The sequence below is a fragment of the Dama dama genome, chromosome 22, assembly GCF_033118175.1.
Source record: "Dama dama isolate Ldn47 chromosome 22, ASM3311817v1, whole genome shotgun sequence".
In the NCBI taxonomy this organism is placed as follows: Eukaryota; Metazoa; Chordata; class Mammalia; order Artiodactyla; family Cervidae; genus Dama; species Dama dama.
Window position 1 is genome coordinate 52,965,121 of NC_083702.1, and position 15,281 is coordinate 52,980,401.

The 15,281-nt window shown below is 38.4% G+C and overlaps 1 protein-coding gene across 7 annotated transcripts in view; it reads right to left on the bottom strand.

The window, feature by feature from the left end:
* PARPBP (PARP1 binding protein) overlaps positions 1 to 15,281 on the bottom strand; it is a 71,545-nt gene that overhangs the window by 30,391 nt on the left and 25,873 nt on the right. For 4 of the 7 annotated variants that reach the window (XM_061125513.1, XM_061125515.1, XM_061125512.1 and 1 more), the window contains 2 exons: positions 4,796 to 4,966; positions 3,320 to 3,474 (listed from right to left, as the gene is read on the bottom strand). The exons of 2 other annotated variants lie outside the window; for them this stretch is intronic. In XM_061125513.1, coding sequence (XP_060981496.1) covers positions 3,320 to 3,474; positions 4,796 to 4,966 — 326 coding nt within the window. The remainder of the gene's footprint in view (positions 1 to 3,319; positions 3,475 to 4,795; positions 4,967 to 15,281) is intronic. One more of the 7 variants, XM_061125517.1, reaches the window with a different exon arrangement.

Here is a 15,281-nt window from a genome sequence, read left to right on the forward strand (position 1 = left end):
CTAAGCTACCAGGGCAGCCCTGGTAATATAATATATATATATATAATAATATATTAATTATACTTAATATATAATAAATATAAATGATATTAATATAATTAATATGATACTGATATAATTAACATAATACTATATATAATAATATAGCTTAGCTGCAGGCAATAATTACAGAGCTACAACAAGTGTGCATATGTGTCTATGTGAGTGGAAGGAGGAGGGAGAGGAAAAGAGGAGTGTTGGGAGGTTAGTGAGCTGGTGGAAAATCCTCATCTCCCATGGTAGGAAGTTAAAAGGTAATGTCTAAACTTGAAACTCAAATACAGCTGCATAGACTGACAAGGGTTTAATACCCAAAATATACAAACAGCTCACTATAGAATTCACTATCAAAACCCAAATAACCCAAAAAATGGGCAGAAGACTTGAATAGACATTTTTCCAAATAAGACATAGAGATGGCTAACAGACACATGAAAAGATGTTCAACATCGCTAATTATTAAAGAAATGCAAATCAAAACCACAATAAGGTATCACCTCACACCTGTCAGAATGGTCATCATCAAAAAGTCTACAAATAACAAGTGCTGGAGAGGATGCAGAGAAAAGAGAATCCTCAACACTGTTAGTGGGAATATAAACAGGTGCAGCCACTATGGAAGACAGTATGAAGGTGCCTTTAAAAATTAAAAATAGAACTACCATTATGATCCAGCAACTCTACTCCTGGCTACATATCTGGAAAATTTGAAAACACTAATTTGAAAAGATATAAGTACCCTAATATTCACAGCAGCTCTATTAACACAGCCAAGACAAGGAAGCAACCCTAGTGCCTAACAACAGGTAATTGGATTAAGAAAATGTGGTATATATTCACAATGGAATATTACTCAGCCATAAGAAAGAATGAAATCTTGCCATTAGCAGCAATGTGGATGGACCTAGAGAATATTATGCTTGGTAAAGTCAGAGAAAGACAAATACTAAATGATAGCCCTCACATCTACAATCTGAAAAATAAGACAAATGAACGTATATACAAGACAGAAGCAGACTCACAGACCTAAAAAACAAACCTATGGTTTTACCACAGTGGGTGGGGATAAACTAGGAATATAGGATTAATAGATACTACTATACATAAAACTGGAGAAGGAAATGGCAACCCACTCCAGTGTTCTTGCCTGGAGAATCCCAGGAACAGGGGAGCCTGGGGGGCTGCCGTCTATGGGGTCACACAGAGTCGGACACGACTGAAGCGACTTAGCAGTAGCAGCATACATAAAACAGATAAGCAAGAAGTATTTACTGTATAGCACAGGGAATATACACGATATCTTATAATAACCTATAATGGAATATAAACTGCAAAAATACTGAATGCTTTATACTTGAACTAACATAACATTGTAAGTCAACTATTGCAGGAGACCCTGGTTTGATCCTTGGGTCAGGAAGATCCGCTGGAGAAGGGATAGGCTACCCACTCCAATATTCTTGGGCTTCCCTTGTGGCTCAGCTGGTAAAGAATCTGCCTGCAATGTGGGAGACCTGGGTTTGATCCCTGGGTTGGGAAGATCCCCTGGAGAAGGGAACGGCTACCCATTCCAGTATTCTGGCCTGGAGAATTCCATGGAGTGTATAGTCTATGGGGTTGCAAAGAGTTGGACACGACTGAGTGACTTTCACTTTAGTTACGTTAGCTTTAGCTATGTAGAGACGTGGATAGACTTAAGAGTCTGTCACACAAAGTGAAGTACATCAGGAAGAGGAAAACAAATATCATCTATTAACACATATATTTGGAATCTAGAAAAACGGTACATATGAACCTCTTTCCAGGGCAGGGATCGAGATGCACATGGAGAGGAAAGACATGTGGATGCAGGGGGGATGGGAAGAATGGGATGAATTGGGAGATTAGGCTTGACGTACACACACTACCATGTGTAAAATAAGTCACGAGTAGGAACCCACTACAGAATACAGGAAGCTCAGTCCTGTGGTCTCTAACGACCTGGATGGCTGAGATGAGGGTGGGAGGGAGGTCAACGAGAGAGAAGATATATGTATACATATAGCTGATTCACTGTACTGTACAGCAGATACTAACAAAATGATGTACAGCAATTATATTCCAATAAAAAAAACAGCTGTATAAAAATTCCATTTAAATGAGGTAAATATAGAAACAAACACAAAAAATATTACAAGTTGATTCCTCTGAGGACTTTATTACCGTAAGTCTGTAGTACCATTTGATTTTAACAAAATATACCTATTTTGTTTTACTAAAACTAAAATATTCTTTAAAATTAATTATCTGCTGTCTGAGAAGAAATAGCCAGTCAATATATTATTTGGAAGTGCAGAAGATGTCACTGATATTAACTATAAGTCATATTCAAATCCTCTTCCAAATTCACTTCACTGTAATAGATACCCATATAAGATAGGGATTTCCCTGGTGGCTCAACGGCAAAGAATCCACCTGCCAATGCAGGAGAGACATGGGAGACATGGGTTTGACCCCTGGGTCGGGAAGACTCCTTGGAGGAGGAAATGGCAATCCACTCCGGTATTCTTGCTGGGAACACCGCATGGACCGAGGAGCCTGGCTGCAGTCCATAGCGTCACAAAGAGTCCGACGCGACTGAGTGACTGAGCACGAGCATAAGACGATAGAAGGAAACAATTCAGAACAAGATTCCGAAAAGAATTCTTCTCGGAATCTTAAAACGGAAAGAAGTTTCACAGAATAAGAAACAGCGGTTAAGAGAATGGGTTCCAGGGTCAGAACTGAATTCAGGTCCCAACTGTGCTACTTAACAGCAATGTGACTAAATTCGGTTTCTGCCTGTCTAAACTATTTATCTAGAATTTAGGTGGAATAGTCATGTGATTATAATTCATTAATCTAGATTTTTAAAACTGAAGTACAATTGATTTATAATGTATTCATTTCTGGTGTAAAGGGATTCAGTTACACATATACATATTCTTTTTCATATTCTTTTCCAATATAGTTTATCACAGGATAAATGTTCCCTGTACTAAACAATAGGACCTTGTAGTTCACCTGTTTCATATATAGTATTCAATAGTTTGTATCTGCTAATCCCAAACTCCTAATTTATCCCTCCTTCCTAAATTATGCTGCCTTCCTTATCTGGAATTTTATTTCTCATTCCTAGTTTGGTTTGATGTTTGATCATCTCAATAGCTCCTATTTTTCTATCCACTTGATTCTGTGAAGTTTTTTTTTTTTTTTTTTCATGAAGTTTTAAAGACAGACTAATAACACATATTTGTCCTACCTTGGATTTGATATTTCTCCAAGAATTTCATCTAATTTGTCAATGAAATTAATGAAATTAGACAATCCTTTTATATGTGCCCTTAAAGGATCAGATGGTGATGGTGCATATCCTTTCCCTCCAAGCTCTATTGTTCTAATAAATGATGTGGCCACCTATGAATTAAAACAGATGGTTATGTTTACTGATTTAGTAAGTTAAAACTACATCATATTTTATGAACCCAGGTACATTTACATATTTCTATATATATAGATAAGGTGAAGCATTTTTTTTATGATTCATGCTACATTTTCATTCAGAAGCAAATAATAAAAAAAAAAAAAAAACAGGTGTCATGCAGAAGCTGTGCCAGCCAGGGTGATGGCAACATACAGATGGAAACTGAGACTGAAGAGTCAAGTTAGGGACAAATTAAGGGCATAAGAATATGTTCCCAAGAGTATGTCACTGTTGAGAATTCCCTGGTGGTCCAGTGATAGGACTCCACACTTCCACTGTAGAAGGGACAGGTTCAATCCCTGGTCTGTGAGCTTTACAGCGCAGCAGCAGCCAAAGGAAAAAAAAAAAAAAAAGAAAGAAAGTATATCACTGTCTATAAAGAATTAGACAGTGATATTCTATAAAGAATAAATATATTCTTCAATAGATTAACTACTGGCTACCAGAATTGTTATATGAGAAAAAGGGATTTTTTTCAGTGCCAACTGTGTTGAGTTATTCAAGGATGGACAATTAATTCAACTTTTCTAAATCTTAGCTTCTTCATCTGTAAAATAAAGTGTTAGATGAGATAATTACGAAGCCCCATCTAGCTTTCACATTTTAGGATTATTTGACCATGTGTAGTTCAAAAGGCCTTGCTTTTACTCTGATAAAAAATACATGCTTGATGGTTATACATTAGGCCATCTCCATCCAAAACAAAATGTTCTAAAGCTGCATTTTTCAAAGTATATAAAAAGAAAGAAAAAGAAAAATCTCTGAAATTTAAGTAATCTGAGAAAACTTCCATAGTTAAATTATTTAGGAAACAACAAATTAAATAGCAAGGTTAATTTATGCAGAGTTCCTTATGGCAGGACTTCTCAGAGCTTTTGATGCAAAAGAATGCTCATGCATTCTGTATATCCAAAAAGGGTATACATGATTTCCAACTTTTTGCCCTTGGAATATTTATTCAAAGAGCACTGAATAGGAACTTCTGCCTCTGGAATTAATTTATTTCAGGAAAATTTAACTGCACTAGCATTCTACAGAAAACATGAAGGCAAACACTGCTTTAGAAAATTCTCCCTTATTAACTTTGAAGGATATAGTAAGAAAAAAATACAGAAGACTTTCAAATACACAAGGTAGAACACATATTCACAATTTAAAAGTTGTTCTATCATAGTTATAAGAATTCTATATTAAGGTACATGGATCCACAGTTCAGAGTCTCTAAAAAATCTTGAAAATATAACATGTCCATACCAAAAAGATAGACATCTGTTTCTCTCGAGCAGCATGTTTTAAATCAGTGAAGGCTTCTCTTCCAAGTCCTCTATCAGGAATATTGAGAATATGAGCCAGAGCCAAGTCATTCTTCGAATTCACTAGCAGGTTTAAATATGAGTAGATAATTTTCTTTGCTAGTAACCGTACCTGTACAATAAAATATTTCCTTTATTGAAGACTTCTAAATTCACAAATAATCTTTTTAATATGCAGTAAAATATTTATGATCATTCAATGACAATTTCTCACTCAGCTCTTTGGGAAATGAGAATAGCCATGTAAACCAAAAATTTGGTTTGGACAAAGAACATATCCTTGCTCATGAAACTAACTTGCCATCAATGAAAATCTGTAAATAACAACTATCATAATTGCTGGAAAATGTCTTCTAAGAAATGATATACAATATACAGCTGCATTTCTGATAAGACTTGATCTCATTCCCCTACATACATTTGCCACTAAATAATAACCAATAATGAAGTCCCCTGAAGCATAAGGCATGGGCCTATGGGCACTATTTGGTCCTATACCCATGTCTCTTTGCAGAGCAAGATAAATTGCTAAATTTTTTAAGTATTACAAGATACTGACTTTCATAATACCAAGAAACCAACTGAATATTAAAAGAAAGAGATTCAACCAAATGTTAGCAAATAATAGCAAGTAGTTGTTGTTGACATTAACTGCCCTAAAACACGGAACTATAGACTGTTGAAGCACAAGATAAAAATGATATTTGGGAGAACTTAATATGTGCTTCAGTTCTTTCATATATGACTAAACCTTCATAGTCAAATGATAAACCAGGGCATTCAATGGTCTTTTTCTTCAAATTAGCTAACCATAGCTTTTCGAGGCCTTGCAACTTTTACTACTATAGAATTAATAATATGAATTCCCACAGGTAACAACTACAAAATATCAGGTAAATTTTTTTAAAACCTAAGTATGTAAAGACACTGGATAGCATCTAAGAGCAGACACAAGCTGGAGAAGAATTTAATTTTAGAAGAACTGAAACAAAAAGGGTAAGAATTTCAAGTTTGTGGTTATTCAGTAATAGGGGAATTGTGATTTCCAGAAATAGTGACTGATCAAGTGAACTGCTTAAATAACAAGCATTAAATACTAAATTAAAAATTTTAAATACTACTAAAAGATACTGGAAAGTATCCAAAAATAGAAGCTGGAGAAACATTTAATTTTAAAAGAACTGCAATAAGAAGGGTATGAATTAAGTTTGAGGTTTACTGGCCCAAGTCTCATGACTATGGCTGTGGAAAATAGACGTGACTAAAGGTGCCAGAGATTGGAATTCAGAGCTGGGAAAACAGCTAGAAATTTAAAGGAGGAAATTTTGGAAACAACTGAGATCGTAAATACCCAAAATCCCTAGCTGACAGCGAAACTATGCAAGCATAGGGAAGATTTCAAAAGCTCCATCTAAAACACAGACAGCAATCAGAAAGAAATATATGCTAGAAAGACTGAGTTTAAAGAACTGGAGCTATGGGTCTGAAGGTTTCTTAAACCAAGTGCACTCCACAACTGTGTATAGCTTAAGTGACAGACAGCTGAAGCTGGACAGGCTTGAAATATTAAATATACAAAGCCAAAACCTGTCAGAACAACTGGAAAATTCAGGAAAATCCCTTGGAAAAAGGAATCCATGGAAAGAATAAGCTCCATATCTTCCCCAAATACCTGGCTAAATGCCAGATTTGGCAGGCAGAGGGAAGGGCTGCAAAAGCCAAGCTAAAAAAAAACAGTAAAAGGAAATCATAAGAAGAGATATCCAAAAAGCTACACACCACCAAGGAGACAAAACATAAAGTTGAAATCCAGGCAAGTTACCTGCATACCAGAACAAAAACCAATGTTCTGCAGTAGAACACAAGAAAAAACTAGAGTTGCTATAAAATATTACCTGAAATGTCTTGGTTTCATCCAAAAGTTACTAGACAGTCAAAGAAAAAGGATAGTGTGACTCCTTTTCAGGATAAAAGCAGTCAATAGAAAATGTCACCAAGTGAAACTACGTATTAGATTTAGCTGACAGAAGATCAAAAAAACTTGCTACAAATACAAAGAACTAAAATAAAATGTGTTCTGTGAATTAAAGGAAAATATGTTATTGGTGACTTAGAGGAAATGACAACAGAAAAGTGGACACTATAATGGAAGAAAATTCTAGAGATAAAAAGTACAGTAACTGAAACACAATATTTGCTAGGTGTGCTCAACAGCAATTTGGAGAAAGTAAAAGAAACTATGCGAACATACAGATGTATCAGTAGAAATTACCAAATCTGAAAAACAAAAGAGAAGGGGAAAAAAAGAAGAAAGAATCAACATATCTGTAATTGAAATTTCTGTAGAGGAGTGAAAGAGAGAGAAAACATTTGCAAATTATAGACAACAGCACCCCAGATTTGGTGGAAAACATCAATTTATTGATCTAAGAAGCTACTCAAGTAGGAAAACACAAAGAAACTCACTCCTGTAACTTACAATCGAACTCTGACATCCAAAGATGAAAAATCTTAAAAGCAGCCAGAGCAAATGACACATTACATATGCAAGATAAGGTTAACAGATCATCAAAAATTAAGTAAGCCAGAAGTAATGGAAACAACACATTAAATATGCTGAGACATGATCCTAAAAATTACTTTACAATTACAATAGTCAAGATGACATAGTATTGATTTCCTTCCCATGGCAGAAACTTTGGAACCCAAGTGATACTCAGTCTTAATTTTCCTATTTCCTTTGAGGCACTAAGGGGTGCTCCCCCTCTTATTTTTTAAGAGATACTTTAAATAGAGTGGAAAATATGTTTTAATGGAAAGACTTCTCACAGGAGTATATATATTCTTGGAAAACACACAAACCTTATTGTAAATTGCTAATATGTTACAATTTAATTCCACCTTCTGTGAAAAAAAGGAAAAAATATTACATAATGAGTATCAGGAAGTTTTCAGTCCTATAAAGATGAACTTAACCTGTCTTCATATAAATACTAATATAAACATTCTGATATAAAAATATTACAATTTAGTCATTCCCCTAATGAGAATCATTTAGACTCCTCCAAGTTTTTATTATAAACATTGCTGCATGTGTATTCTGATGCTGATCTCCCAGGATACATGTTGAGTGTTTTTACTGTACTACTTTTTTTATTATTTTAATAAATACTGCCAACTGTTGTTCACTTGTACCTACTTATACACTCACCAATAGTGTAGGAGAGTTCCCATTTTCCTATACCCTGGCCAATGCTTAGCATTATAAAACTTTAAAATTTTTACCGATTTCCTCTGATTACCTGGAAGACTAGGCATCTTTTTAAAATTATGGTGGCCATCTTTTTTTTATATATATTAATTGACTGCTCTTTCTTTTGCATAACTTTCTTTTTTTTATAAGTTAATATTTTTTTTATCTTTTTATTTTTATTTTTTTATACTTTTTTCCATTTATTTTTATTAGTTGGAGGCTAATTACTTTACAGTATTGTAGTGGTTTTTGCTTGCATAACTTTCTATTGTGTAATTTGTTTACTTTCTTATAATAATAAGAAATTTCTTATATAATAATACTGTTAATAAACAGTAGCTCTTTTTAAACCCCGGCAAAGATCTCTCAGTCTGTTGCTTAATTTTTACTACTGTTAACAGAACAGGTCAAGAAATTTTATGCTTTGTAATGATTAAATTCATTCATCTTTTCCCTAATCATTGTGTTTTCTCGGTCTTAAGAAGCCTTCTCAAACTTGAGATTATAAATATTTCTTCTTAATAAGTAAATAAAAACTGTTAAAAAAAAAAAAAAAAAGATAGCACTGTATTTACAAAGAGACAGACACTCGGATAAGTGAAACAGAACAGTCCAGGAAGGCACCCAACTCAGAGAATGGGGGCAATTAGTCATCTACATATAAGACAAATACACCTCACACCTTTTATAAAAATTAACTCAAAGTAGATAGACCACAGACCTAAATCTACCAGAAGAAAACAGGAGAATATCTTCATGAATTTGAATTCAGTTCAGTTCAGTCGCTTTGCAACCCCATGAATCGCAGCACGCCAGACCTCCCTGTCCATCACCAACTCCCGGAGTTTACTCAAACCCAGTCCATCGAGTCGGTGATCCCATCCGGCCATCTCATCCTCTGTTGTCCCCTCCTCCTCCAGCCCCCAATCCGTCCCAGCATCAGGGTCTTTTCCAATGAGTCAACTCTTCGCATCAGGTGGCCAAAGTACTGGAGTTTCAGCTTCAGCATCAGTCCTTCCAATAAACACCCAGGACTGATCTCCCCCACTAAATTTGAATTGGGAAGAGTCAAACACATGACACCAAAGGTACAACCGTAAAAGGAAAATAAATTGATAAACTGGATTTCATCAAAATTAAATTACCTGTATGTATTCTCTTCTTATTCTCACCCTTTCAACTACTTTCACCCTGCTCTGGAATCCTGTTTTTATTTTCTTTTTTTAAATTCTTACATGTTTCTCTCAGAATCTTCACTTGAAATCCTCCCCTTGGCTATTACCTTAGGAAAATGGACTCAGAAAGGCTAACCTCAACATACATTCAAAACTTATGAAATTCATAAACTATTCAGTGACTGATAACTTAGCTAAAGGTTCAACAATTTATCATCTGTAAACTCTAAGAAAATATTTTCCTTATTAAAATTAAGATTTCTTCATATTCTGCCTAATCTCATTAAAATTAATAAGCAGAAAACAGTTAAAAGGGAGAAGTAAAAACTTACAAATCAATAGGAAGTTTCTTAGACAATTATTAAGAAGCTTCAAGTTCATATACATCTTAAAAGCAATTTTAAAGATAACATGCTTTGGGATTACTTAACCTTCTTGTAAAAAAAAAAAACAATTCTTGAAACATGGGAGGCAGTCAAGGTCAATTTTTAAAAATCTCAATGGACAAGAAAAGGTTACCTTAAATATGGACTCAAAACATAATTTAAGCAAACTGTATTAAAACAAACAGTTTGAATATTCAGTCAGTCAGTTCAGCTGCCCAGTCGTGTCCGACTCTTTGGGACCCCATGAACCGCAGCACGCCAGGCCTTTCTGTCCATCACCAACTCCCGGAGTCCACCCAAACCCATGTCCATTGAGTCGGTGATGCCATCCAACCATCTCATCCTCTGTCATCCCCTTCTCCTCCTGCCCTCAATCTTTCCCAGAATCAGGGCCTTTTCAAATGAGTCAGTTCTTCGCATCAGGTGGCCAAAGTATTGGGGTTTCAGCTTCAACATCAGTCCTTCCAATGAATATTCAGGACTGATTTCCTTTAGGATGAACTGGTTGGATTTCCTTGCAGTCCAAGGGACTCTCAAGAGTCTTCTGCAACACCACAGTTCAAAAGCATCAATTCTTCAGTGCTCAGCTTTCTTTATAGTGCAACTCTCACATCCATACATGACCACTGGAAAAACCATAGCCTTGACTAGACGGACCTTTGTGGACAAAGTAATGTCTCTGCTTTTTAATATGCTGTCTAAGTTGGTCATAACTTTCCTTCCAAGGAGTAAGCGTCTTTTAATTTCATGGCTGCAATCACTATCTGCAGTGATTTTGAAGCCCGGAAAACTAAAGTCAGCCATTGTTTCTCCAACTATTTGCCATGAAGTGATGGGACCAGATGCCATGATCTTAGTTTTCTGAATGTTGAGCCAACTTTTTCACTCTCTTCTTTCACTTTCATCAAGAGGCTCTTTAGTTCTTCTTCACTTTCTGCCATAAGGGTGGTGTCATCTGCGTATCTGAGGTTATTTATATTTCTCCCGGCAATCTTGATTCCAGCTTGTGCTTCTTCCAGCCCAGCGTTTCTCATTATGTACTCTGTCTATAAGTTAAATAAGCAGGGTGACAATATACAGCCTTGACGTACTCCTTTTTCTATTTGGAACCAATCTGTTGTTCCATGTCCAGTTCTAAGTGTTGCTTCCTGACCTGCATATAGGTTTCTCAAGAGGCAGGTCAGGTGGTCTGATATTCCCATCTCTTGAAGAATTTTCCAGCTTATTATGATCCACACAGTCAAAGGCTTTGGCATAGTCAATAAAGCAGAAATAGATGTTTTTCTGGAACTCTCTTGCTTTTTCAATGATCCAGAGGATGTTGGCAATTTGATCTCTGGTTCCTCTGCCTTTTCTAAAACCAGCTTGAATATCTGGAAGTTCATGGTTCAGGTTTTGCTGAAGCCTGGCTTGGACAATTTAAGCATCACTTTACTAGTGTGTGAGATGAGTGCAATTGTGCAGTAGTTTGAGCATTCTCTAGGATTGCCTTTCTTTGGGATTGGAATGAAAACTGACCTCTTCCAGTCCTGTGGCCACTGCTGAGGTTTCCAAATTTGCTGGCATAGTGAGTGGAGCACTTTCACAGCATCATCTTTCAGGATTTGAAATAGCTCAATTGGAATTCCATCACATCCACTAGCTTTGTTCATAGTGATGCTTCCTAAGGCCCACTTGACTTCACATTCCAGGATGTCTGGCTCTAGGTTTGTGATCACACCATCGTGATTATCTGGGTCATGAAGATCTTTTTTGTACAATTCTTCTGTGTATTCTTGCCACCTCTTCTTAATATCTTCTGCTTCTGTTAGGTCCCTACCATTTCTGTCCTTTATTGAGCCCATCTTTGCATGAAATGTTCCCTTGGTATCTCTAATTTTCTTGAAGAGCTCTCTAAGTCTTTTCCATGCTATTGTTTTCCTCTATTTCTTTGCACTGATCGCTGAGGAAGGCTTTCTTATCTCTCCTTGCTATTCTTTGGAACTCTGCAATCAAATGGGTATATCTTTCCTTTTCTCCTTTGCTTTTCGCTTCCCTTCTTTTCACAGCTATTTGTAAGGCCTCCTTAGACAGTCATTTTGCTTTTTTGCATTTCTTTTTCTTGGGGATGGTCTTCATTCCTGTCTCCTGTACAATGTCACAAACCTAAGTCCATAGGTCATCAGGCACTCTATCAGATCTAGTCCCTTAAACCTATTTCTCACTTCCACTGTATAGTCATAAGGGATTTGATTTAGGTCATACCTGAATGGTCTAGTGGTTTTCTCCACTTTCTTCAATTTAGGTCTGAATTTGGCAATAAGAAGTTCATGATCTGAGCCACAGTCAGCTCCCGGTCTTGTTTTTGCTGACTGTATCAAGCTTCTCCATCTTTGGCTGCAAAGAATATAATCAATCTGATTTCAGTGTCGACCATCTGGTGATGCCCATGTGTAGAGTCTTCTCTTGTGTTGTTGGAAGAGGGTGTTTGCTATGACCAGTGTGTTCTCTTGGCAAAACTCTATTAGCCTTTGCCCTTCTTCATTCCATACTCCAAGGCCAAATTTCCCTGTTACTCCAGGTGTTTCTTGACTTCCTACTTTTGCATTCCGTCCCCTATAATGTAAGGACATCTTTTTTGGGTGTTAGTTCTAGAAGCTCTTGTAGGTCTTCACAGAACTGTTCAACTTCAGCTTCTTCAGTGTTACCAGTCAGGGCATAGACTTGGATTACCGTGATACTGAATCGTTTGCCTTGGAAATGAACAGAGATCATTCTGTCGTTTTTGAGATTGCATTCAAGTATTGCATTTCGGACTCTTTTGTTGACTATGAATGCTACTCCATTTCTTCTAAGGGATTCCTCTCCACAGTAGTAGATATAATGGTCACCTGAATTAAATTCACCCATTCCAGTCCATCTTAGTTCGCTGATTCCTAGAATGTCGATGTTCACTCTTGTCTTCTCATGTTTGACCACTTTCAATTTACCTTGATTCATGGACCTAACATTCCAGGTTCCTATGCAATATTGCTCTTTACAGCACCGAACCTTCCTTCTATCACCCGTCCCATCCACAACTGGGTGTTGTTTTTGCGTTGGCTCCATCCCTTCATTCTGTCTGGAGTTATTTCTCCACTGATCTCCAATAGCAATATTGGGCACCTACTGACCTGGGGAGTTCATCTTTCAGTGTCCTTTTTGCCTTTTCATACTGTTCATGAGGTTCTCAAGGCAAGAATACTGAAGTGGTTTGCCATTCCCTTCTCCAGTGGACCACATTCTGTCAGACCTCTCTACCATGACCCATCCGTCTTGGGTGGCCCCACATGGCATGGCATAGTTTCACTGAGTTAGACAAGGCTGTGATCCATGTGATCAGATTGGGACCCTATGAAATTATTTTTCTTAAATATTACAGATACTAAATGTTACCTATGGGGAGGAGCCAAGATGGCGGAGGAGTAGGACGGGGAGACCACTTTCTCTCCTACAAATTCATCAAAAGAATAACTGAACGCAGAGCAAACTTCGCAAAACAACTTCTGATCGCTAGCTGAGGTCATCAGGCGCCCAGAAAAGCAGCCCATTGTCTTCAAAAGGAGGTAGGACAAAATATAAAAGATAAAAAGTGAGACAAAAGAGCTAAGGACGGAGATCCGTCCCAGGAAGTCTTAGGCGGCATTGCTTGGGGTAGGGTCCGGGCCTGAGTGCCCTGAGGACAATCGGAGGGAGCTTTTGTGAGTTGCCAACTTGAACTGTGGGAGACCAAAAGAGAGAGAGTAAATTAACCGGCCCGAACACACTGCCGGCCGTTCGCAGAACAAAGAGACCGAGAAAATCCAGAGAAGAGCTCGCAGGCTGCGGACCGGCCCAGCCCCGCCGGAGGCAGGAGGCAGGGGGGAGGGGAAGGTCACGGCGAGACACAGGGCGCAGGCTCCCGACCGGCGCGGGCGGGGACTGGGGCTGGGGACGCGGAGGGCAGAAGGCACACGCACCCGACTGGCGCCAGCGGAAACTGAAAATGGGTCCGTGGAAGGGAGTGGGCGCTCCACACCTGGGGAGAGTGCGCCCACCGAGCCCCTGGCTGCCTGGACTGCTCTGACGGGGAAGGCACTGAGAGCAGGCGCAGCTTTTCGTTCCGCGCTTTTGTGGAACACCAGAGGGCTGGAACCTCGCGCAGCACGGGAGCCTGAGCAGAGCAGACGGAGAAAGCAGCGCCAGCCCCTCCCGGCAGCGCCAGCCCGTCCCCACAGGGCCAGCCCCTCCCTGCAGCGCCAGCCCCTCCCGGCAGCGCCAGCCCCTCCCCGCAGCGCCAGCCCCAGCCTGCAGAGCCAGCCCCTCCCCGCAGCGTCAGCTGCTCCCCGCAGAGCGACGGAACTAGCTACATGAATAAGAGTCCACCTCCGCCCGCCTGTGTCAGGGCGGAAATGAGGCTCTGAAGAGACCGGCAAACAGAAGCCAAATAAACAAAGGGAACCGCTTCAGAAGGGACTGGTGCAACAGATTAAAATCCCTCTAGAAAACACCGACTACACCGGAAGGGGCCTGTAGATATTGAGAAGGGTAAGCTGGAACGAGGAGCTATCTGAAACTGAGCTGAAACCACACTGACCGTAACATCTCCAGAGAAACTCCTAGATATAATTTTACTTTTTTCTCTCTTTTTTTTTTTCTTTATTTTTTCTTTTTTATTTTTTCTCTTTTATTTTCCTTTAAAATCCCCTATTACTCCCCCATTACTCCTTAACTTTCATTTCCATAGATTTTTACGATTTTTTTAATTAGGGAAAAAAAAATTTTTTTTTTCTTTCTTTTTTTTTTTTCTTTTTTCTTCTTTTTTTTCTTTCCTTTTTCTTTTCTATTTTGTATTTTTCTTTTCTCTTATTTCTTTTAAAGTCCTCTAGTACTCCTCTGCTACTCCTTAATTTTCATTTTCAATACACTATAACCTTACAAAAAAAAAAAAAAGAAGACAAGCCCTATTTTTAAACCGAAGATTATTCTCTCCCAATCTTGACTCTCTGTTTTCTACCTCAGAACACCTCTATTTCCTCCTTTCCCCTTCTCTTCCCAATCCAATTCTGTGAATCTTTGTAGGTGACTGGGCTACGGAGAACACTCTGGGAACAGACAGCTGCGTAGATCTGTCTCTCTCCTCTTGAGTCCCCCTTTTCCCCCTCCTGCTCATCTCTATCTCCCTCCTCCTTCTCCTCTTCTTCATGTAACTCTGTGAACCTCTTTGGGTGTCCCTAACGGGGGAGAATCTTTTAGCCATTAACCTAGAAGTTTTCTTTTCAGGGCTGTATAGTTGGAGAAGTTCTGAGACTACAGGAAGAATAAAACTGAAATCCAGAGGCAGGAGACTTAAGCCCAAAACCTGAGAACACCAGAAAACTCCTGACTACATGGAATTTTAAGTAATAAGTGACTGTCCAAAAGCCTTCATACCTACACTGAAACCAACCACCACCTAAGAGCCAATAAGTTTTAGAGCAAGACATACCACGCAAATTCTCCAGCAACGCAGGAACATAGCCCTGAACATCAACATACAGGCTGCCCAAGGTCACACCTAACACATAGACCCATCTCAAAACTCATTACTGGGCACTCCATTGCTCTCCAAAGAGA